The following is a 26507-nucleotide window of genomic DNA, read 5'->3' on the forward strand; positions in this document are numbered from 1 at the left end:
CTGTCTCTTCATTCTTTTATTCTACAGGACTTTAAGGGAGCGGCTGAATCTTATTTTAGAAAATATGTGATTTGGCATTCTCCTAAATACAAGCAGTTCCTGAAAGCTTCTGGCTGATAACTTCTGTACTTTCCAAATGGAGAAACATCTCCAGAGCTTTAATTAGAGAGCAATACCTTTATCATGCCTAATTGTGTCTTCTGCACACACACACATGCTTTACAAACACGGTTAAGGGATGGTCAAAAGTTCTCGTGAAGTGTTGTTAAGATGACACACACAAAATGGGCACGATAACCATCCTGTCTCTTTTTAATCTGTATGGCTGAAATAACACTGTTATTTCTGTTAGAGAAGTGATGCATCAGTTTTGCTGCGCACAGTAATGACATTATGCTATCTATAATCAAACAGCACTACTGGAACCTTTTCATTTTTAAACCCGGGCAGACAAGGAATGTACCAAATCTGTACTAGAGGGTTGATGCAAGGACATCAACCTAGGAAAAGTACTATCAATTGATCTCTGAGTTTTGATTCTTGAAGTCATTCTTTATTTATGCTGCAGGAAAAATAAAAGGACTGCAAAATGGCACAGCTTAAGTGCTACGCCATGCTATTTACGAAAGCAAGTCTTTGGAAATCCAGTACTGTATTTTCCTTATGATGTTGTAGCCCTATAAATGACTTCTGGTGGGTAACCTGCAATGTATTTACTACTTCAGTAGAACAGAAGGAGGGACAGACCTTAACTGGCACTCATTCAGATGTCAAACAAATAATCTAACTCTTCTCAAATTTTGAGGCACAGTTCTTACATCATTTCCATGTTATTCCAGCCAAGCAGTGCAGTGTATTAATCAGCTCTCCCTCTTGTATTCTAATGACTTGTACAGGAGTTTGTATTTTGAGCACACATTTCTCTGGCAAATCTGTAGTGCCTTTTGGGGGATATTCAGAGCCTCGTGACTGTGTGAATATGATTTAAAGTGAACTCTGCACTCTAAAAATTGACGAGCGATGCTGAAGCAATATGTCAGAGACGGTAATGTTCTGGTTGCCTGCACACTCCAAGTACTTTCTTGGTAATTCAAATTGCAACAGGGAAAAAAAAAAAACAACAAAACAACCATGAAGAGTTCAGAGTGCAAATATTCTTTGGTTTACTCATTAAAACAAAAAGACACAGCAAACAGCAAAAAACTGGCAATTAAATAAACTGCAAATTCTCTATATGCTTCCTAACAAAAGTCTTCAGGTGTTTGAAATGTATTAACTTCATACTTCTAAGTACATTACAGTGTCTAGAAAGTCACATTTATTTACCCCAAGGGCAAGGGAGGGAGAAGATGAGGGAGGAAGAGGAAGGATGAAAGGTAGGTGGGGAAATGAGAATAGAAATTGATTCAAGATATCACTCCTCCAGTAGTTCAAGAGCATATAACCCCCAAATGATTTGTTTCTAGATACACCGTAAACAAAGCAAACTGGCTTGGAATTTATTTCTCAGATCATTAAGCTTTCTGAATGTACATAAGCCCAATGCGTAAAATAAGCTGACCTGCACCTTTGCTGAAAGAATTACGCCATATTAGCAGGATTCTAACAAACTTAAGGAATCGCAGAAGTAAGTCACTGTGTTTTACCTCACAATTTCATATGCACACACTGTAGGTTTTGTCTAGGGAGTCCTTTTTCCCCACTTAGGCTAATTCACTGTAGCTTATTGTTCCTGAAACAATCAAAGGAAACAAAGCATCTGCGTACATCTGCAAGGATCACCTGATAGCCTTTCAGACATTACTGAGCTGGAGATACACAAAGCAGCTCAGACGCTGTGGCAGCATCAGTGGTGTTAAGCAAAACCTAATGTTTTGCAAGGGCAAACTAGGAAGCTGTGATCTGTGCAGACAGCATGAAAGAATACAAATGAATCAGATATAAATGTTACAAATTAGTTGAAGAAATTATAGAGTATACCATGATACCATGTTACCAACATTACTGGACTCTGATGGTTTATAAATATTTATGTAAATATTTGGATTGTCTGACAGCAAGTTAGTTTGTTTTCTGTATCTGCCTTGCACGACTTGTACTCTACTTGGACCTTTCTATTCTATTCTCTTTATCCAGCTGTTCCCACGGGCAAAGCACAGTAAAAGAAGGTAATGCGCCATCTTTCTTTCAGATGGACTGCAAATAGTAATAGATAGCTCATAAGAAGTAATCAGTTTAATAAAGATCATTTTGAAATATTTGTCACAATATAAAAAAAGAAAATCCCCATTTTCATGCTCCCTTATTCCTTCATAAATCAACAGTGTTCCATCTAGAAATAACACACAGGCTGTCAACTTTAGCACAGGTGCCTATATGTTCCCCTCATCTAGCATTCTGTTGACACCATCACAAAGTTTTTGCAAATGAAGTTTATAAGGTCCAAAGGGATTATACAAGGCAGCCAAAAATTCACAATCAGAGAAGTGATCAAACACATTGTTGACACGTCCATGCGATTTCGCAGTTAGGTGACGCTGAATGATCTGATGAAGCAGCTCTCTACAGTCATTCAACAGTTTGGACAAGAAATTCCTGTCAAAGGTATAATCCACCTGATGGAAACTGACCACCGTCTTCGCCAGCTGATGAACTTTCTTCTTGAACTTCTCCATCAGTGCAATTTCATCTTGATTAAATTGATTGTTCCTGTAGAGAATTGCCAATTTGAGGACTATTTTAATGAGGTTTTTAATGATCTTCTCTGCTTCTTTTTTGTTTTGCGTGTATTCCTTCGTCACTCTGTAGAGCTCATCTAAAACATCACTGCTGGTATCATCTATCAAAGTAGTTGCTATTGACTTGGATACCATTTTCCCAAGGATCTTCTTCTGGGCCTGAATGGCCAAGCTTTTTGAATTGAAGACATCCGTGGCCACTAAGGAAGGAAAAAAACAGATGAATATGGAGTCAATACCTCATCACACACATGCTGTTCGAGGAGCATTTCCATGTCTGGCCGTTCATCTTACTCCTCACTATGGAAATAATACAACAGAAATAATACAATCCTACTGAATATAGTTGCAGGAAGATCTTTCAGTCCCTAATATTCCGTTGTTTTGGGTTTATGTTCTTCTAGATTGTTATAGGGTTGAGAAAACTGAAAAAAAAAAACAGAACTTGCTCAAAATGATTTTATATATATATATGTGGATTGATGGAATATCTGATTTGGACAATAAACCTACCTTATGTGGTTACATGATTTGTAACTTTTTTCTGATTTTCAGTCTTGTATTGAAATCTGAAACTAGATTATTTGGCAAAATCCTGTCTGTATTTTGCAGGGGAACAGCTGTGAACCAAACACTAAGGGGACTAAGAAACCACGAGTAATGACAGCTCCCAGTGCTATTCCATTAGAAACACTAATTCCCTGTATCGACTACTGTAAATCTTCCTCTTTCACTTTTCACGTAATCAGTGCGTTTCAGACCCCACAGTATACGTAATGTAAACAGAAATCCCTGTCAGAAGCAGTATGGAGATTCTCTGAGTGCAGTCTGAGGCTGCTGGTTTTCAGAGCAGTAAGTCTATGTAGCACATACACGTAAGCTCATCTGTGTCTTCTGCTGACTGGGGAAACAGCCACAAAGGATGGGTTGATGGTTTCCCACCACGCTCGCTAATACCACCTTATTAAGGAATCCTTCATGTGAGCATTTAAGTAGATCCCAGAACACATTTCAACCTCCAAAACTACACTTACGTGCACCTCCTGCAGCAGCTCAGGGACAGACAGCTGCCTTCCTGCAGCCCCAGCAGGCCCAGCTTCAGCCATTCGCATGTATTTCACATACGGAAAGTTTACTTTGTAAACACAGGGTCTGGAAACACTGTTTTTTCCCCTCCTCTTCTAATGAAAACATAAACTCTGCAGATGCCAAACAGAGAATCCTTGAATTCTGAAATAGTTTCTTTTTGACTGTTAGTGCTTGGGCAATCGGGTGGGCTCCACCCCAGGCAGGGAAAGTAGGCCGTCCTCTGAGACAAGCAGTCACAAACCCCTGCTTCTTCTCCAGCCTTCACTGAAAATATAAAACTGCAACTCCTTTACGAAGGACTTTAGCAGTACAGCGCTAGTCAGCTGCTTCTTCCCTGTGTGATTACACGTTTTCTAGTTTTATGGTAGAAAGCATACATTTCACACTTCAGCATCTCAGTCAATCAAAAAAGACCTGCTAGCTGCTTTTGTTCCCTAAGCGTATTGTTCCTCACCACCTATGTTCGAAAGAGCTACAGGCACTTAAGTCAACCCGAGTTTAACCAGAACGCTCGCAGGACTCCTGCAGACTCGGCACACAACCTTCCTCTTAAGAAAAGCAATTACTTACTTGTTCAGCAAATGGAATTGCAATTGTCAACGCGGACGGCAGTATCCGAGGAAAAATAACCCAGTGAAGGGCTTATTTACTCTGCTAAACGTAGCGCATGCTTTATGATGCCCTTATCAGCACTGCCAGAAGTGATCACGGAGAGGACGCGCTTTCCTCCCGCCCTCCATAACAGCCACTCTTCTCAGCCACCTTTCTCCTCTGCCCGAAGTGCTTCATTTTACTATGGCACCTCAGAACGCAAAATTACATCTCAGTGGTTTCACTTCCTCTAACGGAGAGCTGGAAGGAAGTTGCAGTGCTGAGCAAGCAGCGCGGCAACGCTACCGCTAACAGGGAACCACGTTGGGCGGGTGGGGGGCAAGCAGCCCAGCACGAGGTGACGGTGATTTAAGCATCTCATGGGCTGCTTTTCTCATGACTTCCCTGAAACTCCTCCGGGAGGCTGCCCAGTGCAGTGGAGGTGTCCCTACGGGAGGGCGGACTGAGGAGAGCAGATCTGAGGGGGAAACCACGGGACCTTTGGGATGACAGGGACATCAGAGGAGCAAACAGCTTCCTAGAGGCTGTCTTCTGCAAAGATGGGAGCTCAGTCATTACAAAACTTCTTGATTTTTTTTTTTTTTTGCAAACAACAGTATTGATGCTTGACATCAGTTATTTGGTGAATACAGAAATACCGCATATGCAGCATTCCAAATGTGTTTTCCTCCAAATATATCAGGGTTCCGCCCCCCTCCTCCCCTTAAAACCGTGCTGCAAATGTAAACCTTTAGTGAAAATGGAGCATTCAATCTTAATGGGCTCTCAGGAGCCCGGTGTAAAAGCACTACGAGGCTGTCACCGTGCAATGCTCATTCTCCCCTGATGTGGAAGGCAGTATTTCTCCCCCTGCACTGTGGCAAATACCTCTTACCAAACACCCTATTTCTCAACACTACTTAGGCTTAAAAGAAAACATATTTAAAGATACAACAGCAACAACAACGTAGAATCAGATGACTTCACTGCTTTAAGCCAAGATACAATTATTTTTTTCCCGTAAGATAACAGGAAACTGTAAATGAATGGTGCCAGCACAGGCTCAGTGCACTCAATCTCATGCATACTGACAACCAACACTTAAGTCACTGAACATTTGTAAGCTTGCTGTCATAAGGGCAGACATTAAAAAATAAAAATAAAACCACCCAATAAAAACTTCCAGTGAACCCTGCTAAATACCGTGGGCAAGTCAGGATCGGAACTTTTTGACATGGGCTGCATTTCTGATTTATGTACTCAGCGTGTCGGCGCACAGAACTCGACTGCAGAGCTGTTATGCAGCCACGCAGGACTGCTTTCACTTTAATGGCTGGCGGGGCACATCCTGCACTGACACTCCGTGAGCTCCAGAAACCACAGGGGACTTCGGGTGAGGGACACAGGACATGTCCAGGAGAAAAGAGATGTAGGAGAAAAGCGACAGCACCAACCGAGCACTTCAGGCACCATCTGAAAGACTGCACCACACAGTTTTGAGAAATGTGGCAACTGATTTCCTGCCTGGCTTCCTGTGTGGACAAGCATGCTTGCCTCTGCACAGGCTGCAGGTTGCAACTGAAGTGAGAAGCAGCAGCATGCCTTGCGGCTGGAGCACTGCCTGCCCGGAGGAGGATGTCAGGAAACAACCTGAAGCACAGCACTGTATTTTCCAAGTTTGTGTGACCATCAGCGATGGTCCTCCAAAATCCCAGAATGTCTCAGATAACCAGGGGACAGAAAAAGGACTGACTTTTCCTCCGTTTTCATGAGCTTCCTATTTAATTCATAACTTCAAAGTACTGAAATGCCAAAACAAGAAGAAAAGGAAAGACCCACTTTCCAGAAGCACGCACTACAGAAAGCAGAAAACAAACTTTCTTTCCTTTTTCTTTTTTTTCCTATCAAGAGGTGAGAAGAACTGCCAAAAAACAAAACAAACAACAACAAAAAAAAAACCAAAGTACCTGCAGGTTAAAGTCAGTCAGTGCTGCAGGAAGGATGCTATTACCAACAAGAACATATGTGCAGTACTGCAGTCCCATGAGAGCGGCCTATGCCAACAAGTTATTCTGGTTTTACATGAGCGTGCTTCCCAGAGCCACCCTGTGCAGCACATGACACATGCTGAAGCTGATGCAGAAATTCAAAAAGCCTTCCTGAAAGCTTTTTTTTTTCCCTACAGCCTCCGTATGTACTTTAATTCATAGGTCATACACTGGAAGAGGCCGCCCAGCGAGGCTGCGTATGCCCCTTCCCTGGAAGCACTCAAGGCCAGGCTGGATGGGGCTGTGAGCAACCTGGTCTAGAGGGAGGTGTCCCTGCCTATAGCAGGGGGTTGAAACCAGGTGATCTTTAAGGTCCCTTCCAACCCAAACTATTCTGATTCTATGAGTAGTGTCGCTTTAATAAGAAAAAAAATCATATTAATGTCTGATGACTGTTACAGAGGCATTCGATTTCAGCTCTTGGCCATTGTAGGGCTACACAGAGTTCCTCCATAACTACACTGAACAGCAATAGTGCACAAATAGTTTCCTGTGAAATAAAGCACATTCTAGGTCGTTCCTTCAGAACAAGCAAATGGCATGCAGATAGTCTGTGTTTTCTGTCCAGCCTCAGAAACATGTACCAAACTGCAGAAAGCCAAGTCTCAAGATCCCTAACTCAGCTGGCATTTCCAATAAAATAATCAAACCATTAAAACTGCATCTTTTACCAAAAGTCACAAGTTTAAAAAGAGACATCCAGCTGCTTTTAGAACCATGCCAATAATGGGAACGTCTCATTAACAAAATAAACCTTAGCTGTAGGCACAGGAAGTAGAGCTGAATGCAAGAGGAAAAGCACAACGAGAGGCAGACCGAGGGAACTCTGAATGCATGAAGAGACTTTGAATTTTACCCAGGAGAAGGAAAAAAGAAGAGGAAGTTAAAGATACATGTGGCAAAAAACACGATGAACTGATACCTGCCCACAAGGTAGAGAGAAGACAACAATCTGGCCTGAGAGCAATAGGGAAAACAATTGCTAGAACAAGCAGCAACTTCACAGTAAAAATGCAAAGAGCGTGTATTTTGAATAGCATGTAAAGAAAGCCACAGCAGAAGGCAGTTCAAATGAGAGAAAGGTCTGTGAGTCTTTCACTGACTTTGAAAATGATGAATAACGCTTTTCCTGTATTTCTCGTTCCAGTCCTCTGTTGTTGTCAGCCTGAGCCTGCGCTGCACTGTCTGCATCCTGCAGACAGGATGGCATCCCACCGGCACCTCCTCTTCAGCGCAGGGCTGAAGGAAGACCAGGTTAGCAGCCTGTGCTTTGGCTGCGTGTCACTCTCCCATCTCCCACTTGACAGCACCTCGGCTCTCGAGTAAAAGCAAAACCAGCCTTCCTAGATGCCTCAGAGATTGGTTTTACTTTAACATCATTAAAACGTGTCTAGTAAAATACAAAGCGAAATAACATTTTGATATTTAATACTAGAAAACTGTTCTTCTGTAAAATTAAACCTTCTGTTTAAGTAACGCACGCTTATAACACGTTTCTGTGTCAGGCAGTGGTATAATTTGCATACAGAACCCTGTCTGGTACACAGCAAAGCAATAGCAATTCTGTTTTTAAATGCTGTAGAAATCAACTAAATACTAATGATAACTATAAGGGCTGCTCCAAAATTAATGCCTCCTATTTTACTATGATGTCGGAGGCGGATGGTGGAGGTTAAGCAGAAATAATGTCTTAGACTTTACATCTTAAACTACAAATAAGTTGAAACAAACAAAAAATCATGAGTTTGAGCAGCTGTGAACAGAGACAGTGGATAATTCCCAAAGAGGTAAGAATTAAGACTTCGGCTCTCGTGTCTACAGCCAGTCTTCTCCAAGCTCACAGCCTTTCCTAAGTGCTGTGGACTAGGAATTATAAATTGTGGCATGCAGAACATTTAGAATGTGTGTTGAAACTGGTCTTCTTCTGTCATAAATGGTATTAGAATCCATTGGGAGAGATATAAATTATGTAGGTTGCTCTCAAAAGTAATGCTTCCTATTGATTTCCGTGGAAGCGACAACAGATACAAAGAGCGTAATGACACTGTCTGACAGAAGAAAGTCTCACCTACAAAGCAGTATTTTTCAACACAGTCGCCAGCATTAGCTGTGCATTTTCACCAGTGATAAGCAAGAGCCAGCATGTCACGCTGATAACAATCTGCACCAGTGGAGGTGACCCACTGTAACTGTCACCATTGCTGAAATGTACCACCACCACCCCACTATGCTCACATCCACTGCTTGGTCTCCATTAAGCACTGATGAATGTCAGTGAGCGCCACTTTTTTTTTCCACATGGAGGAATTCAGGAAAACCCCTTTGCTTCATCCACACACCCATGTCAGACACCAATCTGTCAGACTGTCCCTCTGCTGCCATCTGTCACATGGCAACAGCATGGAACGGAATACTGGAGGGAAGGTTCAACCCCTGCTGCCATCCCACCAACATCCACCTGTGACACTGTGGGCCAATGCTGTAAAAAGGAGCATTACTTTCAGAGCAGCCCTTGTAGTTAGCAGTGTCAAACCAAAATACAGATTTCTCCTACCGGTGTGCAAATAAGACTGGCTTATTGTTGTTTACTGAACTGTAGAGTTAAAAACATTGATTCTGAGTTCAGCAACGGGTAAGGAAGAAGGTTTCCAAGAAACTTCCTACATTTTGTATCTGATTCTCTCTGCGCTATACCTGCAGAATACAACTTGTGAAGATCCCTGGTTCTCCAAACAAAACCTGCTATTGCATGCAGGGCTCTCTCCATTTCACTGTTGGCCAGTCAAGCACTAGAAATCAGCACTCAAACACAACTACGACAGGGAATCATAGAATGGTCGGGGTTGAAAATGACCACAATGATCATCTAGTTTCAACCCCCCCTGCTATGTGCAGGGTCGCCAACCACTAGAATCAACTAAAGAAACTGAACCAAACCAAACCAACCAAACAGTAAAAATAATTGTTACTATCAGTATGTATAAAACTAACTGTAAGGTTGGAGAGATTTATTAATGCCAGAACTTTCTGTATAAGCACTCAAATTTCTCACAAGGTCACACACAGCAAGTGTTGCTGCTAACCATCTGTACACCTACTGCATATCATGGAACTGTAAGCATCCAGTCAAGGGCAAATGTGAAAAATTCACCCTTAAAGACAAACACAGATTTCAAATGCATTACAAAGCACATCAGGTCATTTTTAACCTTCTACTTATTTTACTGAATGCAATGCATGGGAAAATATAAGTTCTGTTGAAAAAGCAGCTTAAAAATTAGTAGTTTTTTCATGCCTCTCTATGAAAGGCTCTCTCTTACCACAGATTATAAAGCAATTGTAAAAAAAAAAAAAAACACTTCAGAAGGTTGAGATAATACTTGGAATATAGGTTTCGTCTGTTTTAATTATTAGCCAAATATATAGCTTATATAGTAGTTTACAGTTACCCTAAATGAGAGGGAAAAAGGCAACATGCTTCTCAGAAAGCCATATTTAAAAACCCTAATGAACTCTAAAACCGAACTCATCACGTTTGACAGAAGGCTTGACCAAATGGTAATTGTTACTAATGAAAGCAGTGATGGATGAATTCAAACTGAAGAAAGGAGTGGCTATTGGTGTCTGGGTTCTTCCTTACAATATCACTGGCTCATGGATTGCAGATATGGAGTATTCTTAGAAGCCATTCGTTTAGCCAGCTCCTGAACTTGGGAATGACACTGTCAAAGTACCGCAGCTTTTCTGAATGCAGGTGAACTCCTGGAAGTGGGAAAAAAAAGAAAAAAAGAAAAAAAAAGAAAAAGGAATTTTAAAACAAAATGCCATCCTCCTGTCCGTGGAGCACTGTGTCCAGTTTCCTCCTGCCTAGCTTCTCTGCTAGAGGAACTGACACACTGAAGCCTATCCAAGGAGGCATGGCCAGGGAGCTAGCTATAGCACATACTGTGGAGAACAGGCTGAGAGTGCTGGGCTTGCTCGGCCTCGAGAACCAAACAGGACAACTGACCAGTAGATCCATCTTGTTACTGAAGGGTTATGGGGAGTGTGCAGCCAGGTTCCTCTTGGAGATGCACAGAAAAAGAGCCAGAGGCAACAGGTGGATTGTAGTAGAAGAAATCCCCACTCGACGTCAGGAATAAATTCTTCACAGAGGGAGCAGCTAATACTGGGGCTAAAGAAGCTGTGGGAGCAACACTCCTGAAGATGCTGATAACCTGACTGCACACAAACAGCCTAAGCAGCTTCAGCTAACTTCAAATTTGGATCTAGCTTCAAAGCTGTCTCTGCTTGGAGTGGGAGATCGTGCCAGATGACCTCCAAAAGCTCCCCGCAGCCTACGTTGTCTTTGCTTCTCCCTGCTGATGGCCCTCTCTTCAAGGAACCTTATTCACAATTAAACACTTAAGTCCTGCAGTTCACTACAGATTAAAAGATTTGATTGCGTAAGCATAATTATCCTAATTATCTTTCTCAAGGCAGCCTAGCATTCAGCCCAGCAACTGCAGCTAAATGATTAACCTGTTCGGAGTTTCAGTGGTTCCCTCAAGCAGCCTTCCACCCACAGCCAGTGCTCGTGCCCCAACCTCTATTCACATTACCACCTCACTCACCCATCTACCCGCACTGCACAGGGAATGGTATGTGGGATATGAAGTCACGACAAGCGCTCTGCAGGAGACAGCTGCTCAGTGTGGACTCTGTATGTCATATACAGCAAAAAAATACCTGTAGAAGAGGCAATGGGAGTCACAGAATCATAGGATCACCAAAGTTGGAAAAGACCTCTCCGATCATCCAGTTCAACCGTCCGCCCACCACGAAGTCGCCATCTAATCTGTCCACAGATAGGTTATCTCAAATATTACCCTGTCTGGGTGAGGAAAACAAAGCCAGCCGTTCTTTCAAAGTGCTCTGACTGGGAGCGGCAAGTGCCTACACGAAGATGTATCTGCAGCAGCTATATTACAAACCACAGAAGTTTATCCGTGTCCTCAAGTCCCTTTTATCAGGCTTCCTGTACCCTGCTTTGTTAAATGTACACACCCCCCAGACTACGTTAGAAACCTTATGTTAAAATGATTTTGATTTGAGTGGGTACCTGACATTATCTCCTCCAAGTTTCTCCTCCGCTGAGGCGCTAACTTACTGTTTTGACTGCACCCCTCTGCACCTCTGGCCGTGTTCTCCTGGGAGGTTTGTGGTAACACGTTACACTGTCCAGACGATAATTATTCCTTCTTCTTTTTCATAAACTTCATTTCTTTCCCATCCCTATCTTTCCCACGTTAAGATTAAATATTTTGCCTTTATGCTGTCCCAGGAATTCGTGGGCAAATCAGGACTTCTCTTTAAGGAGACCTTCAGTTTTGCACTCACAGGAGCAATCAACCACACACTGTGATAAACGGCTTAGAAGATGATGTGCTGTTGGTAGTAACTGCCTGAGTTCCAAATTATGTTAGAATCTGTGCAGTATCAGCTTCCCTTATGCAAAAAGCACACAGCTCTACTCTTCATGAAGTAGAGACAGCTGAAGGATTCTGAAAGTCTATTTCATGCTGTGTGCACTAAACCAGTGCACAGGCACTGGTCTGCATTTTTAAGTATTGTGATCAGTGTTATCTTTCACATCATGCTCAATGTCATGAGGCAAAGCAGTATAAGAACTTTATCACTACAGATTTATCCATGTGCCCCAAACCCTCTTTTCTCACACTTCTCAATTATTCCTTTAGAGATGGAAATGAGTGACCAGGAATGCACTTACCGACGGACTGAAAACTCTTCTCCCTGGTATCTTCATCTCATCTTCCCATCATGATTATTAATGTGTTTGTGTTCAACTCCAGCCTATTAAAATCACTGTGCAGAAAACCCCAACTATTTTCCCAGCTGAAAATAGCTAACCGAGAAGTTATCCCTCCTCTCCCATCTCAGTCACCTGCTCCAAGTCCTTTCTTCCCAACACGAAGGTCCTGTCATCTCAAGTTGGATCAGACCAAACAAAATAACATGCAGAGAAAGACACACATCTTATCAGTGCATTTTCAGATTCCGGGTCATCTAGGAAGGTAAAAGGTTTCTTTAAAAAAGGAAAATTTACATTTCAAATGTAGGCAAGCTTGTAAAATGGTCTGAAGCTTCCTGTAAGTGAAGCAGAGCGCTGGTCCTGCTGTGGCACACTTGCTGATCTCCTGCAATACCAAAGGGGAACGTTCACACGGACACATTCTTTCTTACACATTCTCCTTTCATGCAGTTTCTACAGAGGAATACTTTTTTTTCTGTTCTGAAACGCTGCCTTTGAGCTCACCCATTCATTCAGTGAGAAAACTAGGGAATTAAATTAGAAAAGTGGACATCTTTGTAACCCCCTACTATTATCTGGGTTCTACTACGTTATTACCACTAAGTTTGACCCAGCCCAAACCGACGGCAAGAAATCACATTTTTGTGCAAGCAAGCAGACAGAGGTCCCTAATGATGTTGTTCTTGAAGAGGGGAAGTTGTAAGAATGTGAGGGGAATGCCAGCTGAAATTCTCAAGTTCTTGTTTCCACCGAACGCAAAGCGCCTGGATTACCTGCTGCCTGCTGAGCCACACTGGATCCCTATCAGTCTGAGCCTCCGCAAGGACTACTCGCAACCACGAAACACTGTCTGTTCCCTAAGAAACCCACACACGGCTCTGCTCCCCCCCAGAACCAGCAGCCTCTGAGGGCAGGAGCTCAGAGGAAGCCCATCCTCCCGCCCGACACCACACGCAGCCCTCAGCCCTGCGCTGCTCACAGCCTGGCGGGGAAGCGAGAACCATCTATTCCCAAAACAACGACCTTTCGCTTCCCCCCCGCACCACTTCTTCTTTTGTCAAGATACAGCACTTCCAAAGCCAACAAAACCTTCCTCTTTCGATACTCTTCGGCTTCAGAACCTCTGCTTCTGCCACCCAGCAGCGCCGCGCACACCAGGCCGTTGCCAGGGGCAGGCAGACATCCCCGGCTCTCCCTAAGCGGTGATTTTTCGCATGCAGGATGCTGCTCACTTCTCCCTGTCCCCCGTGCACCCAGAAGCTGGCGGGGTCGCCTCCCTACCTTCCCGGGACTCGTCCGCCTCCAGGCTCATGGCGAATGGGCACCAGCAGCCGAGGTGCGCCCTGCGGAGCTGCAAGCAAACTTCTTGAAAAATGGAGGAGGAAAAAAAAAAAAAAGGAAAGGAAGAAAGAAAAAAAAGGAGGGTTGGGATTTTAAAGGGAAAAGTCTGTGAATTCAGCAAATCAGGGCTCAGCTGCTCAGGAGATTCCGCCCCTTTCGGAGCAAGCACACCAGCCGCCGTCTGGAAAAGCAGCAGCACCTCAACAGAAACTCTCACTTCCCTTGCCAGCAGTTGCTGGTTATGCATTTCAATCTCCCTGGTCTCTAGAAAGGGTGGAGTTTTACTTGTTACAGCTCGCCAGCGGGGTATGAGAAAACAAGCACAGGGGGCCAAAAAATCCCTTGGCAAGGAACAGTCTGTGATTGCAGCAACTGGCTGACAGACAGGGCCGTGCTGACCGTGGCAGTTACAGCTAACTTAAATCAACTGCTTGCAAAGCCTGAACTGTGCATTTCTACAGCAGCTGCCATCTAGAATGTGGCCTGTAGTATCCTCAAAGAATGGCTTGGGTTGGAAGGGACCTCAAGGATCATGAAGCTGCAACCCCCCCGCCGCAGGCAGGGCCGCCAACGTCCACGTTTAATCCTAGACCAGGCTGCCCAGGGGCCCATCCAAACTGGCCTTGAACATCTCCAGGGACAGAGGAGTATCCACAGCCTCTCTGGGCAGCCTGTTCCAGCACCTCACCACTCTCATAGTAAAGAACTTCCCCGTCATCCAACCTAAATCTTCCCTCCTTCCCTCTATCCTCAATGACGCCAGCTAACACGGAGTGAGTACATGAATGCTCACAGCGTGAGGAGCAGCAGCAGTCTTGTTCAGGCAGCTTAAGCTGAAGCTCAACAATTTTTGCCTTCCATCTGTGCTCAGAGCGTGGTGTGTTAACCACCCTGAGCAGTGCAATGCACCTCTGCTGCCTGAAGAAACCGCCTGATGCCTGTGTGCTACAGACTGCTCCAACATCATTTGTAATACCACACAATGCTATTGTACAACCCGGCAAGAGAAAGGGTCCCCTGCAACAACTCCACCTCATCACACAACAGGACAGAACATGCACCCGTAGAACAAAAGCAGTGGGAACAATGCGCAAGCTGATTTTCCAAATGGCACTGTCTGCGGTGAAATCACAGTCAGAAGGAACCTTATTTTCCTACTTATTCACTGAATTTATTTTTAGTATGGTGAATGGGACAAAAGCAGAGTGGAAGGGCTACAGCTGAGATGACAGCAGCGGTGCGCCTCTCTGCAGAGACTAGTTAAGATGTACTTAGAGATGAAACCAGAGGGCTCTGAGCTGTACAAAATCGGGGTGCATTCAAAATAATTAAGGAAAAAAGAATAAGCAAATCGAATTGCAACATTCATCTGTGTTCATAAAAGACGATCTAAGCAGGAAGGATGGTCTCACAAGTAACAGCACAGCGCTGGGAAGGTTGCTATCAATTCTTCACCCACGGCACATTTGCTGTGCAGACCAGGGTAAATAAAACTTCAGCAGGTGAGCACTTCTCGTGCTATTTTGAGTGATTTTATTCATGATAAGGGCTGCCTTTTGCCATGTACTTCTCCCGTGGTTAAGATCTCATTTTAAAGGCACTTGGCAATGCAGAACCTTTTTTTACTGGCATGATGCACAGCTCCACATGTCTCTTAGGACCATTCCTCCAGCAGTTAGCTGTCTCCCATAGGTCTCATAGCCTCCAATGGAGTGCCAAAGGGTGGCAGTTGCACCCTTCAAAGCACAGAGAATGAAAGCAAATATGAAAGCCCTACATGATATCAAAGAAAGAAAGTTGCTACACTAGCTAAAGAAGCCACATTTTCAATTAAAAAAAAGAAAAAAAATTAAATTACTCCTCCACATCTTGCTGCTCCCTGACCACACGTTCGGGGTAATTACTGGACAGTAGACTGAAACCACCCAAAAAAACCCAAATGGAATAGAGAAGGAACAGGAGGAAGCATCATGCTAACCAAGATGGACTGCATCAGCCTGTGGGGTCCTTAGATTAAATCTAAGGGAGTGCTGGCAGAGACATAGAGTAGCCAGAAGATCATCTGGTACCATAAGCCTTCCAGGAACAGATTTGCACAACAGATGTCCTCCATTATTTTAGATGATGGATAGACATGGAGAGTTAATGCGACTTGTGGCTAAAGGTCAACAACTTCAGCATATTTACACTTCTGCAATCTCGGAAACTTCAGAGCTATTGGGACAGATGAGAAAACAATGATGTTTAACTTTAGTTTCTTCCCTACAGGGTCAAGATGACATCTCCTCACTCAGCTCCATTCCTCAGACTGAGGAGAGCTCAGGGAGGTGGTTTTTCTCATCTTGTGTTGAACAGTGACTCCAAATGGCAGTAAATCATAAGGACATTATCACCTTTAGAATCTGCAGTCTGTGGATGAACTGCAGTAAACTTCATTAGAGCACCTGCAGAAGTAACAACACAATACAGATTACTAAAAGCTAAGCAGAGCCCATGCACAAAGTCCTTGCCCAGGTAAGGGATGACACTCTTCTCTCCTGCAGCTGCCACAGAACCTAGGCTGACTTCTAGTCCTCTGATGAATACACAGCCTGGGAGCTTAGGAAGCTCTGTTTACTCATAAACTATGCATGTGATACAGTGTGAGAAGTGCAAAACAAACATCTAAAACCAGGATCTGGCGACATAACTACATTTCACAGGACAGATTGACTTTGGGGGAAAAAAGAGTAACTTCCTAAAAGGAAGGGCTTAAAACCTTAAAACTCCTTACAAACCTGGTATTTGGACAGGCACTTCTTCTGAAAGGATCGTAGAGTTCCCTGTGGAAAACTGAATCTTTTTCTGTGTGTGGCACACATAGAAAATGGGTTTTAATTCTAAGTTTCAGTGGTTAAGAGTCCGGAAGCCACAAAGTTTGGGAAAGATAGGCAGATAGACTGGAGTGCAGTCCTTTATACACTCTCTGCTAAAACAAACAACTTTATTTGTAAATTTTGTGCAAAACGTCCCCATTTCTTATAGTGCCAATGTAGAAATACTGCATGATGAACAGTTACTACTCTGCAATTGGCTTATTTAGAAAAATTAACAAAGCTCTGCTAAAGGACAGGCAGCTGTGGCAGCACAAAGCCAGGACAGCTTGGGCAGGAAAATATTATTGCCTATTTTTTTAAAATACTTAAAATAAATTTAAAAAGAATAGTAGACCAAAACCAGCACTGAAATTACTGACAAGATACTGAAGCTCAATGCTGACATGTGGAAAGGGACTGCAATGTGCAGCTTCACAAAAAAGAGGAAGCGGCACCGCTGAATTAAAAGCATCAGGAAGAAGCTTTCAAGAAGCAGCAGCTGCTATGGAAGCAAGAATAAATCTCCTACTGCAAAAGAAAACATAGCACAGTTCTCGAGAAGGAAGTGGTATGGCAACATTCCACACCTTACATACTGATGGACATACTTATTTTTCTTAAATCTCTCTCTGTTTGATTAATGCGATTTCCATTCTCCGGTGATAACTGCTGTTCTTCCAGAACGCCACATTAAAGAGCTTGCAAGTCTCTGTAACATAAAAATAAGGTCTGTGCCCCACTTTAACTCCCTGCTGCAGCCGGTAGCTTGTAAAGCGTCTATAATTTCTCTTTATGAGCAACTGCATGTCTTTTTGCTGGCTGTTACTGCACAGTTGTTTGAAGCCACACGACAGAACTGATGCTGAGGTAGAGGACATCTGGGCATCCCGCTCTCACAACAGAAAGAGGAGTACCCTTAAAGAGTCGCACACAGATCACAGTGAGGATTCCCATACGCTATGCCACCCAGCATGACAAAGATCTTACTTTCCAGTACTTGCCAGGGGTGAGGTAAATGAGAATGCTGCTCAGTGAGCATGATGAGCAAGTAAAGTCCTGCACTATACCATGGTCCCAAAACTGTATTGTTGAATAAAGTGGTAGATTTCACACTGCTGCTACAAACAACGCTTTCTTAACTGCTGCTTTCATGGTACGGTTCCAATGTACCACACTTCTAACCTAAAGATTACAAAAACTTTCTAAGTTAGCAGTCATGCAGTAGCACAAAAGGAAGGATTTTCCTTCTGTAGCTCCAACAAGCTTACCTGTGTGTGATACATGGTTTCTGGGTGATGGTTCTCACCTCCTGCTACTCTCCAAGGGGACAGGATTCTTGGTATGGAGCATAGACTTTCATGCAGGACAAGAACAATGGATACTGCCTTGAAGTAGGGCAGCATTTACAAAGCATACTGAGGAATTATGTGATGCATCCATCACTTTAAATGGGTTTCACCAATACTCAAACAGCATTTCCAAAGCAGAAGTGCAACAGTGTAAACATTTCTGCAATATCCAGGCACCCTGCCCTGTATGAATAGGAACGACGCTCACGCAATATGCACACTCTCACCTGTGGCTGCCACATACAGACATCACTTGGAAACCAATGCACACAGATACCACCTGTGTAGTGTTGCATGTGGCAGCGCCTGGCATGAGGGAGCACATGGACATCAGTAGGAGTGCAGGCTGGCATCACCTGCGCCCTGACATGCATGATGGACAAAGACTGCCAAGGGCAGTGATACCCTTGTTAGACTTCCTGCTGCAGGCTTCACGCAAGCTCCACAGCAAGAATCTGCTCTTGTGATCATCTTCTCTCCCTCCACAGTTCTCCTCTTGTGTCTTTTTGCCATCAAAGCCAAATCAACACCAGTACACGTAAAGCAATGGCATAAGAGGCAGGTGACATCCAACACCTTGGATGGGTTTTAGCAGGTCCCTTCAGCATGGGCCAGCCTGCTCTGCTCATAGGTTTGTGGTCAAGGTAATCCTGAGCTTCTCAGCTCATACTCTGCACGTGTCCGTGCTGCTTGGTCCCTGTTGTGACTGCCACCTGGCACCAGCACCATGTACAGGGACAATTTCTTACAAACACTTGAGGGCCATTTTGAATTATTCACTGTTCCATTACAAGCAAAAAATAAATTGTCCAACACCCTCCTTCATTTAAAAAAAATTGAGACAGACCTTATTAACAAATCATTCTCACCTTCTTGCAAAGAATAAAGCTACGAAATTAAATGTGCAACAATTAGAGTGTCTTACCTCTGTAAGAAAGGTTTTACCAAACAGGACTACCAGGAACCTTAACACCTGTAGACTGGTGGATGCCTGAGTATTCACAGCATACACGGTGAAGGAATCAACCTGTAAGTAATTATCTACTGCTCCACCAGTAGACAGCCATCCTGCACCAAGTACTGAGTACCTATGATCAGTAGAAAGCCATTCAAACAATGGCTCATGTTCCCAATATGTGCAGAAATGTGTTTCTGTCGTGTAATGGTTTCATTAAATAGTGAACCAGAAAAAGCTGTGTATACAAAGTCTTCGACAGCTGCCCTCGTTTCACATCTCCAAGAAGAGCCGCACATTTCAAGGCACAAGGAAGAGATCAGGGACAGACTGCTGCAAGACGAACAGAATAACCAGAGAAAAAACTGGCTGCCAAATTAAGCACCCCCTGAAATACAGAATTCATATTATTCTCTACATCCTTCCTTAGACTTCATTTAGGTTGACAGAAAACAAAACACCTATACAATAGACAAATAATTTCTGGAATACGAGAAGGAAGAAAGCACTACCCTTGGCACTACTAACTTTTAGATGATAATTCAAGAGTCTTTCCATTCCAAAATGTTGTGAGTTTGTTTTTTTTTTTTGCAGAATTATCATGAAAGAAAATCTAAAGAACAAGAATTCTTAGCAGGATTATAAACGTAACAGCATGTAATTATTTTAATTGAAATCTTGCAGAATGCCTTCTGCACATAACTGCACTGTTTATCCCATGAGAATGCAATCTCATAAAGCAGATGTTTCTTACACATTTGTTTTCCCCAGGTTCAGTACATGAAGACCTTGGACTTGTTTGGAAGAATCATGTGTTACTTCCAGCTAACAGAGAATTCTAATCTCCTAGTGCTAAAAGCAGTTTGGGATTTCAGATTTCCAGGGAGATTCTTAACTAGCAGTTCAAGAGAGCAAAAACAATAAATAAGGAGATTTAATTTATACTGGAATTGTATTACAAGACAGATTTCAAACAGATAGAAACTGCTAATCTTCTAGTACATTCTGTTTGGGACACTTAGAGTGAGCTAAGAAGTGAAGGAAAAATTAGAAACAGTTACTTGTTAGAAACTGATATCTTTATTTGCATTGCTGATTGTTTTCTTTTCTACATCCTCCTTCTACAGAGGAGGTCACATAACTGAGTCTGTGCCAGGAAGCTCAATTCCACCGGCCACCAGCACAATTGCTTTGTGAATGTGGTTTCCAGCAGCTAAAGCATTCCTCATCAATCCGTGGCACATGGAGAAGAAAAGTGTGGAGAGAGTGAAGGTACAGCGAAAAATTAAAATTTTGGTTTTCTTATGCTATATCGAACTTCCTCTGCTTTCAGTTCTGCACTTACACAGCTACACACAGACATTCAAATGAGCAAACCAAGAAGTTACTTTAAATTTATTTCCTAACCAGGAGGTAGAGCAGTAACATCTGCAGTTTTCTTACTTTATTATTGCAAAATAGAATGAAATATTTGCTCTCTGTGTGGCAAGAGTGCAACAAAAACAATCTCCAGCTCTTATGCAATTCTGTTAATTTGGGCCTTAATGCTGTTTTACACTGAAAAGAGTTTTGATTAGCAATGCAATTTTAACAGCACTACTTATAGAATACCATAACTGATAGGACAAGTTACAAGAACCTATGTGTTGCTGCTTTAACCAGACATCACACAGATACATCAAGATAATCCAGGCAGGGATTAGGTTTTGCTTGCCGTTGTAAGGACTGCTTTCAACACACAGCACAGCTCTAACATCCCAGTTCCCTATTTTATTTGGATGGTGCTGAGATGCTGGCACAGCTGCCCAGAGAAGCTGTGGATGCCCCATCCCTGAAGATGCTCAAGTCCCTGAGCTGCACAATCTACTGCTTGGCAATCCCATCCATGGCAGGGGGGTGAAACTAGATGGTCATTAAGGTCCCTCTCAACCCAAGCTATTCTGTGATTCTATAGTACAGAACTTTTAAAATAAAATGTATGCATACATCACATGCCAGGCTACTGTTTTCATCTTAGGAAAACTCAGTCAGTCCACTGGAACCTGGACAGAATAAATACACCAAAGCATTAGGAGTTTGAATCCATAAGCCAGATCTAAAGAGGGTAGGTACTACAGGTTCTGGTCTGATGCTCACTGCATTATTCCTTACTCCTAAGCCCGTGTTCCCCTTGGCACAACAGACTTGAACCACTTCATGTGATAGTGCTGGTACCCCTGGTTGAGGTACTCAGAATACTCCCGTCTACTGGGAAGACCCACAGACGATATGCTGGGGTATGTTTCTATAATTTGCTAACCACATGGTAGAAAGTCCAGCCCCGAGCACTGCCAAACAACTCCTTGCCATCATCCTTATGATGCTTGGTATCCAGTATTCTTGCCCTTCACTCCTTTGCCCTCCTCCTTGCTTATTTCTTTGCCCTCTCCTTCAGCATCCATTCTCCACCCTGCTCTTCATTTCTTGAGGTCCGAAGGACAGCAAATCTAGAGCCAGATGAACCTGATCCTGACTGCTGGTGCATCTTCCAGTTAAAGCAGGCAAAGCCCATGGCTTCACCTCAGAGAAAATTGTATGTCTGCAGGCCTGTTTCAGTCTAGTCAGCATGCTGGCAGAATAAGCAGCACCGTACAGTGACAAGGAGACTGAACATGGATCCATCAAGCTGGGGCAGGAAGAAAGACTGTGCTGGGAAGCAACATGTAACACAGATCCTGGTTTACATACAGAGGCAGTAAAGCTTGTCTTACGGAAGCTCCTCACCTCAGCTGTTCTGCTCCAGAGAGGAAAAGGGACAGAGGAGAGGTAAGAGGGTATACAAAGGTCTCAGGCTGCCCAGAGAGGCTATGGATTCCCCGCTCCTGGAGGTGTTCAAGGCCAGGTTGGATGGGGCCCTGGGCAGCCTGGCCTAGTATTAAATGGGGAGGGTGGTGGCTCTGCCTGCAGTGAGGGAGTTGGAGCTTCATGATCCTTGAGGTCCCTTCCAACTCAAGCCATTCTATGATTCCATGATAAAGTTCAACCTTCTGGACTAATATTATAAGACCTTTGTAATAAAACTCGAGCCCCATCAGACACCTCTGCATAGTTTACAACATCCATATTTGCCATACACACAGTTGCATCGCTGAACTTTCAGTGAAAGCCTGACAGGACAGCAGAGTACTAACCACCCCATGAATGCCAAAGAGAGCTCTGCAGTGCAGAGAAGTATCATAGATTCCTCAGATTACTGCAGAATCAATAAGCTAGGCAGAGACTAACAGCATCACCACAACCCGTACGAAGACATACTTACATCTGATCTGCTTTCAAGCAAGACAAAGAAAAGAGGCATTGCCAGATACTTATGCATCAAAACACAATGCTGGAACAATTTTAATTAAAAGGGAATATTTTAATTAAAACCAGAAAATCTAATATTGCATGGCCAGTAGTGAAAAAGAGCTTGAGAACAAAGTGGTTGAATTAGTGTTAAATACAGTATGACTTAAACACGGCTACTGAAGTTTTACGGCTAATATGGCACTTTCTTCTTTTCAAAAAGGTATTGTAATGACACCGTCGGAACCAAAAATGGGATATAATCTTAAAAAAGGAAGGTTTTTGTTCACATAAAAGCCGCGTACATATGGGAAAACACATGTCTATGTTTGCAAGGTCTGTGTTCCAGTTCCAAGCCAAGGATCAAAGTGTTCTACTAATACGTAACAATCAAACTATGCCCTTTTTTTTTGATGCCAAATCATGCAAACAGTGACACCACCACTCACATATAAAATACAATCTGATCTAGATAAAATTTAAAATCAAACGAGACTGAAAAATATCAGGTTATGAGAATAATACTTGGGTTCAAATTTAATTAAAAGAGATTTAAAGAGGGATTTAAATGGATATTAAACCTAACCAGAGCTTGTTCTTTGAAACTTCAGTTTAGCTATAGTTTACATTCTCAAGCCAGATGTACTTAATTATGTGGTATTCATACAAAGAACATTATTGATTTCTGCATGTTCCCAATAGGTTTTAAGTCAGTTTACTATTTGCCTAAAGCTTAGACTGAAGCCACATTAGGAATCTGGAAAAGTACTTATGAACGAGATTTCTTTGGGGAAATTATTAACTAAGGCTGTTGAACAAGTGCTGGAGAACCATTTCCCAGTACCCAAGGAAATCTGAAAAACCTCACTGTGTATAGCAGAAGAAACATTTTCAGCACTTGCTCATCTTCGGTACGGTGATATTTTCAAAACTAAATCACAGTTTGGAGATCAGCACTGCAGGCTCCCCATGTTTGAGCAGCTCTCTAATACAGCAGCAGCATTCATCTTTCTTCCTGCCTCACTACTGCAACACAGGGAAGCAGTGTCGGCATAGGGAAGGCAGCACTTATCGTTAACCTTCCATGTTTGTTTAATGGCTAGGAGAATTTTAACCTAAGCCAACTTCTGATTTATTTCTTTATAAATGCTCATCCATAAATGGAACCCAGTGAAGAAAGTTGAAGAAACTGGGCTTGTTTAGCTTGGAGAAGAGAAGGCTGCAGGGAGACCTCATTGTGGCCTTCCAGTACTTGAAGGGAGCATATAAACAGGAGGGAGAACAGCTGTTTACGAGGGTGGATAGTGATAGGATAAGGGGGAATGATTTTAAAATGAGACAGAGGAGCCTTAGGTTAGATATGAGGAGGAAGGTTTTCACCCAGAGGGTGGTGACACACTGGAACAGGTTGCCCAAGGAGGTTGTGGATGCCCCATCCCTGGAGGCATTCAAGGCCAGGCTGGATGTGGCTCTGGGCAGCCTGGTCTGGTGGTTGGTGACGCTGCACATAGCAGGGGGGTTGAAACTCGATGATCATTGTGGTCCTTTTCAACCCAGGTCATTCCATGATTCTATGATTTACAACTAGAAGTCATTACTCCTCTCACAGAAAGTCTCAATGATTTTCTAATGTAATAATAACAACTGAAAATACATACATTGGTAACTTTTCCCAATAATAAACAAGCTAAAGCTAGAGAGCAATGCAGGCAAATTTCAGTTGTAATCTCTGTTTAACATGCTAGCATTACACTAAAAAGTCAGTACTGGATCATGACTGACTGCCATAAGTTCCACTTTAAAGAAGAAGCTCAGGATCTCTTGCTGGAGTCCAATTTAATTTGTTTAGTAAAAGCACGCCAAACCCTTGATCAAACCCTTGAAGAATTTTATCTACTTTAGAGACAGCTCCCCAAATGTTTTGGCAGTAAAAATAATCAAGTATGCACTCTGGGGCCTGGCCAAACCAAACACCACTTCACAGGATTATTCCAAGTCCTTCACAAACTATTTCAAGTATTGAATTTCAAAAAAAAAAAAAAAAAAAAGAGATCTGAATAATGTAACACAAATCAGACTTCTTGGACATTTTGCTCAGTGTCTTGTTTGCTGAAGGCTGAGTTATGGCCCAGCTTTAAGATGACTAACTCCTTCTAGGGGCTTCTCTGTTGGGGCTGTCCTACTGAAAGCTCCCATATGTGAAACTGACTGTGTAGAACAATTGGTAATTTTGGCTATTTTGGAAAAGAGAGCAAGAAAAAAAGCCACCCACACCTTCTGCCACCACCAGCACACATTCCATATATTCAGCTGCCATATGACAAAGTTGAGAGTACTGTGCAGATGCAAAGGTTCCAAAAAAGACCACGCTATCTGGAAATAGTAGAGAGAACAGCAGCTTAGGAAGAGCAGGTGCAGCAGCACAATGCGGGCCTCTTTTGTGCCCTGCCTTGCAACAGACACCCAACTCCATCCTCCTGCCTGCACACACCTCGGACTGCTTGCAAAAGCCCCAGCAGCCAACAAACCACGTCCTCCTGTGATTTCTGCCACTGACTTCTTTAGGTCCTGGAGCTCTCGTTGCTAGTTCTGGCCAACACCACGAAGTGGCAACAGTGCCCCGAAAAGCGCAGGTCTCAGGACTGCATTTTGTTTCACTATTCAGAACAGAGCAGGACCAGGTGTAACGTGCAGATGCAGAAGTTGACCAGTTTCATGTATGGCTCCAAACCAGCATTTGATGTTGTAACTCGCACAGAAGGGTTTAAATGCACTTTATCTATGCGTTCCGGAATGGAAAATGCTGAGAACTGAGCACTTTGGATGTAGCAGCTGACGCCTGAATTGAGTCAGCACATGAGACAGCAGCTGAAAAGGTCTGCGTGTTATTGCATGGACATCCAACCTCCTGGCTTGCCTGGGCTGCATTTCGTGAATAGAAATTGTCTTGGGCTGCGTGTATGTAGGTCGCTCCAAAAGTAATGCCTTCTATTTATTTCCATGGAAACGATGACAGATACAAAGAGCACAAGAACACTATTTTATGTAGCAAATTCTCAGCTACAAAGCATCATTTTTCAACAGTCACCACCACTAGCTATGCTTTTTTCTGCAGTGATGAACAAGAGCCTGCATGCTGCACCCACAACAGTCTGCACCAGCAGAGGTAGCCAGCTTTTACAGTCACCACAGCTGGAACACAACACCCACCTTCTCACAGCACCAGCATTCACTCTTTGGTCTCCATGAAAATTCAGCAGGCATCAGTGAGTGTCAATGGGTGCTATTTTTTCTGCATAGAGGAATTCAATGCCACATTTGCACTTCCATGCCAGACATCATTCTGTCAGAATGCCCCTCTGCTCTGCGCTGGTGAGGCCTCACCTGGAGCACTGTATCCAGATGTGGAGTCCTCAGTACAGGACAGACACAGATCTCTCTCTCCTCTGCAGAGGAGGGCCACAAAAATGATCCAAGGGATGGAACAGCTCTCCATGAGGACAGGCTGAGAGAACGGGGGCTGTGCAGCATGGAGGAGAGAAGGCTATGGGAGACCTGAGAGCAGCCTGTCTGTACCTAAAGGGAAGTGTAAGAAAGAAGGGGACAGACTCTTTAGCAGGGTCTGTGGTGGCAGGACATAGGGAAATAGTTCCAAACTTAATTCCAACCTAAATCTCCCCTCTTTAAGGAAAAAGCCTTTTACAGTGAAGGTGTTTCATTGCAAGGGAGTTGGACTAGATAGCCTTTAAAGGTCCTTCCAACTCTAAGGATTTTATGATTCTATTTTCAAATTCCTTAACGAAAACGGAAAATACGGCTACACTCTTTGCTATTCAGTCCCGTGTTTAGCCACTGTATCAAAACGCACACAGTGATGTGCCATCACCTGAGTCAGCACTGCACAGCACTGCTCTCTCCATGCCCTGCTTTCAGCCAACGCAGCACGAACACTGCACTGATTGGCTGTTGCTGAGTGATGGGCACATGCCCAGACTGGGCCACATGCATTGTCTGTAGGCTGCAGGCTGGACATGTCTGTGTTATTCCCAACTCCAATACAGCTGTGTTTGAAAGCTCCCTCCTAATGTCCAATAGGGACATACAGTCCAGTGCCAAGAAATACCACGCTACTGTGCAGAATTCAAACCAGGTCACCCATCGCACCTAAGGGATGTAATGGATGCACATACAGATGTCTCCAGGGCCTCAAAACATTCTGAACACTCCTATTCCTAGCTGAGGGTTCTTGGAAAATGAAGAACAACTCAAATGACAGAGAAAATAAGATATACCTTGCATTGGGTAATAGTAGTCCTTTCCCTGTATGCTCTGAAACAGATTGTCTGGGGAGACACCCCCATTACCTCTTTTTCTCAATTAGTCACTTTTCCTGGTTTGTTTGTTT

At 43.3% G+C, this 26507-nt stretch overlaps 1 protein-coding gene across 30 annotated transcripts in view; it reads right to left on the reverse strand.

The window, feature by feature from the left end:
• Positions 1-1139: 1139 nt before the first annotated feature.
• The window catches only part of TNFAIP8 (TNF alpha induced protein 8), a 46194-nt gene continuing 20826 nt past the window's right edge, over positions 1140-26507 (reverse strand). For 5 of the 30 annotated variants that reach the window (XM_015280612.4, XM_015280615.4, XM_046905406.1 and 2 more), the window contains one exon: positions 1140-2938. In XM_015280612.4, the coding sequence (XP_015136098.1) occupies positions 2373-2938 (566 nt within the window). In that variant the 3' untranslated portion in view covers positions 1140-2372. Of the gene's footprint in view, positions 2939-4397; positions 4653-10106; positions 11443-11567; positions 12664-13051; positions 13843-17742; positions 24597-26507 lie in introns of those variants that run through there. The other 25 variants (XM_046905415.1, XM_046905413.1, XM_046905420.1 and 22 more) reach the window with 25 other exon arrangements.

This window comes from Gallus gallus, chromosome Z, assembly GCF_016699485.2.
Source record: "Gallus gallus isolate bGalGal1 chromosome Z, bGalGal1.mat.broiler.GRCg7b, whole genome shotgun sequence".
Taxonomy (NCBI): domain Eukaryota; kingdom Metazoa; phylum Chordata; class Aves; order Galliformes; family Phasianidae; genus Gallus; species Gallus gallus.